The 4,097-nt window shown below is 45.5% G+C and overlaps 1 protein-coding gene across 1 annotated transcript in view; it reads right to left on the reverse strand.

Moving 5' to 3' along the window:
• Positions 1–1,756: 1,756 nt before the first annotated feature.
• Positions 1,757–4,097, reverse strand: part of LOC138946000 (uncharacterized) — a 32,315-nt gene continuing 29,974 nt past the window's right edge. Inside the window, exon 2 of the mRNA XM_070317538.1 lies at positions 1,757–4,086. Within this exon, the coding sequence (XP_070173639.1) occupies positions 3,296–4,063 (768 nt within the window). The 5' untranslated portion in view covers positions 4,064–4,086 and the 3' untranslated portion in view covers positions 1,757–3,295. The remainder of the gene's footprint in view (positions 4,087–4,097) is intronic.

Genomic DNA, 4,097 nt, shown 5'->3' on the forward strand with positions numbered 1-4,097 from the left:
CATACGCACATGCACGCACACACACACACACACACCCACACACACAAACATGCACGCACACACACACACACACTCAAACACACACACACACATACACACACACACACACACATACTCACACACGCACACACACTCAAACACACACACACATACTCACACACGCACACAAACACACAGACAAACAGTGGCACTGGGAGACAGATGGGTAGAAACACATAGACATAGACAGAATGACAAATACAGACAGGCTGCCTCCACACCACCCCCTTCCCACCCCCGACACTGTACTGTACATAAAAACTAAATCATACGCGCGTACAGAACCACAGACACCGACAGAACGTCACCCTCCTCCCCCCCCCCCCCCAACTCCACTACCACCACCTCAGTGTACGCACACATACTTTTCCCCATCTACCAAAAAAATTATACAACGTATCTTTTCCTTCTTACTTCGTCGTACCACAAAAGAAAATTCATCTTCTACAGAAAAGTAAGGAAAGTTCAATCCTGTTGGTTTAAGCGTCGTTATCCCTAAACCCTCTTGTAATTAACACCCAGGCTTTTTCCTCCAGCCAAGCGATAAATTAGCGATTATCGAACTTGAAAAGACAAGAGGTATCGCCCCTTAATGCGATCCTCCGTGCAAGGCCAGACACCAGGGGGAGTTTTTTGTTCACAAAACGAGGCTTGATCTGCAGTCAATGCCGAGAGATTGTTGGAAGGTTCAAGCACCAAGGGAGAAGACTCGGTTGTCTATAATTAACTTCCGTTGTCTCCCTTTCGGTTTTTATCTGATTTGGCTGTGCACCTTCGGTCACCAGATGTCAGTAACTGGATTGTTATGTGACTGAGTTTGTGTGTGTGGGTGTATATGAGTTTGTTACTGATTTGTTCGTTCTGTATATCAGTTTTTTAGTGGCCCGGTTGGGATGTTTCATATGTCTATTATAGCGTTGAAACTAAATGTTGGACTTTTGTTTGTATGATACTATGACCGGATAGGTGTCTCTGTACATATCTATATCGGTATATTTTGCTAAGTGAATTATGTCGTGGTGAACATTCTTGAACACAAGTCTATAAAACCAAAAGCAGATAGACTGATTACAAATTCAGAATAAAAGAACAAGAATGGTAATTTACTGGAAAGTTTAATTTGTGACAAAACAGAACGTTACCATCACGGCACTTAGACCCAATGATCTTTAGAGCGGACAGACAGACAGACAGACAGACACTTATGATACAGATAGTGAGATACTGAACTTAGCTTAGAAAACCTTTTTCCTCTCGCTGGCAAGAACCAATGTCAGTCCAATAAACGTTCCAGTAACTTTCCATTCTTGGTTTTTGATTCACAGATCTAATTAAATAAGTATTCGACAGACGGACAGACAGACGGACAGACAGACATATATACAGACAGACAGACAGACGGACAGACAGACAGACAGACAGACAGACAGACAGACAGACAGACAGAATGACAGACAGGCAGATATACGGACAGACAGACAGACCAATTGACCGTGATACAGGAAGAGACAGACAGATAAACAGACAACCAGCTAGCTAGCCAACCAGCCAGCCATCCAGCCGGCCAGCCAGCCATACAGAGAGACAGACAGGCAGGTAGACAGACAGACAGAAACACAGACACAGACACAGACACACACACAGACACACACACACAGACACACACACACACACACACACTCACACACACAGACAAACGGAACAAAATATGCTCAAGGAATCTGTGTGCACATTTCTTTCTCTTTTCCAAACAGGTGTTTTAACACAAACCGCACTATACAGCACTAAATAGACCAATTCCGGAAATTCTTATTAAGAGATGAAATAGAACTTTCAATACCTTTAACTGTCGTTTTCCTTAAAGGCACAGTAAGCCTCCTGTAAACCATCACAGATACGGTCAGGCTTTTACACACAGTACAAACACCCTTTCATTTAAACACTCACCGATTGAGAACATCCTAGGTGCCCTCCGAAAAGAGCGAACAATTTTCAAAGAATTTATTTTTGCGTGGTTTATCTTACCCCTGAGCCATCGTGAACCCGTGTGATCCAGTTTTCCTTTTTCACAATGTAGTCGTCAGTTAGTCATTTGAATGCGACTCGATGTGAGCTTATCTACAATAGCACGTTTTTAAGCAACGAAACAAACGGCTGTGGTTCACAAGAACTCTAGCGATGGCTTTTGACTGTTGAGAGGAACGGCGATATGAATAAACCGTCGTCTGCTACGACCCTTGCGTGACCCTGCTTCCGGGCGTTGCTTTTTTCAAACTTTCACAACTTCGAATTGTACTGATCTTGTCTTGATGAAAAACGAATTCTTTTATGATTAAAGAATGTTTGTGTAACAAGCTGTCAATTTATTATTTAGATTTTAAAAGTTAGGTCTAGCGCAAAAACGCACCACGGTCCAAAAACATTCTGATATTCATTGATCCACGGCTTTGGCTAGTTTACAGAATGAGACCCGAAGGGAAGTAACTCATTTTTGACCTGAGTTCAGGATGGGTCCAAAAAGTGTTCGAGACAATCTGCAAAATTAATTCTTTAAACATTGCTCGCTCTTTACGTAGGGCACCTAGGATGTTCCCGTTTGGTGAGCGTTCAAATGGAAGGGTGTTTGTACTGTGTGTAAAAGCCTGACAGTATCTGTTATGGTTTACGGGAGGCTTACTGTCCGGGCGTGATTTCCGGTATTGAATATTCATCACAGCCGTCCAGCACCGAAACGAGGCGCCATTGTTGTAGAGGAGCAAGTCCACGAAAATAAATTCTTTGAAAATTTCTCACGCTCGACAGAAAGCAGCCAGGATGTTCCCGTTCGGTGAGCGTTCAAATGGAAGTATGCTTGTACTGTATGTAGACGCTCGGGGAGCTCTGTGATGGTTTACGGGAGGCTTACTGTGCCTTTAAATGAAAAAAAGAGAATTTTAAAAAGAAAAAAAAGAAGAAGAAAACTAAGAAAATAAAAACTAAGAAAATAAAAACTAAGAAAATAAAAAGCTTTCTTTGGGGTAGGTTTCCGATTGTCTGACTCGGCAGGTCATACTTTTGGTGGTCAAGTGAGCGGTTTCCTTTTCTTCACATCACTTGCAGTAGTCTTTATAATTGCCATCATCATGAAAAGCCGGTGTGTTGAGACAGTTCTGTAGAGACCAGAAAAAGACGAGATCACAGAAAAAAAAGCAGAAGCGAGATTTCTTCTGCTAAGACTTCACCAGTCTGTGTAGAAGCTGATGAAACAACAGCAGAGTTACCAGCCGGTAGGGTTAAACTCCAAGGGCTTGCGTTTGGGTTTCAGCCTCGGAACTCTACGCTGCAGCAACACGTTGCTAAGAGCGTTTCTCTTCATGGCTCGCAACTCATCCGTTCCTCTTGTGACGTCACCCGCATTCCTGGTGTAACCAGCGGAGTTACCTCCCTGCATCAGAGCAGCGTACCTGCCAAGAACTCCGCGAAGCAGCCGTTGAAGCGCTACCCTGTCGGAATCCACAGAGCGCTTGCGTCGCCAGCCCGTGGGGTTAAACTGAGGAGCGGCCCGTTGACCAAGGCGGAGGTAGGTCCCGCGCTTGCCCGGGAGGAAAAGGTCACGGGGCTGGGAGGAGGTGGCGGCGGGCAGCCCGGTCCGCTTGGAGTTGTCGATCATGGCGCGCCAATTTACACGGTCGTCCTCTGCCAATAGCTTGATCACAGCCGCCACTAAAGCCTCCGCCTCCTTCCCCACTGGCCCCGAGAGTATCTGGAAAAACTTCTCCACGAAATCTTCTGAGTAGCGGCTTTTTCCTCGCTGTTCTTCTCCATCCTCGTCTTCTTCTTCTGCGTCCTCACCCCTGTTGCTGGCGCCTAGCAGGTCCGTGGCCGCGGAGCGAGCTGATCGCTGATTGGCTGAAAGGCTGCCGGAAGCGGAAATAGGCGAAGCGTCTGAGACAGAAGGCAAGCTGGCGCCTGCCGTAGCGAAGACGATGAAAAGGAGGCAGAAAATTTGTGTCCATGCTGCACTGTGCTTCTCTCTGTGGACCATTACGTTTGGACTGTGTGTCGGATCTGAAGAATAG

The sequence above is a fragment of the Littorina saxatilis genome, linkage group LG13, assembly GCF_037325665.1.
Source record: "Littorina saxatilis isolate snail1 linkage group LG13, US_GU_Lsax_2.0, whole genome shotgun sequence".
Taxonomy (NCBI): domain Eukaryota; kingdom Metazoa; phylum Mollusca; class Gastropoda; order Littorinimorpha; family Littorinidae; genus Littorina; species Littorina saxatilis.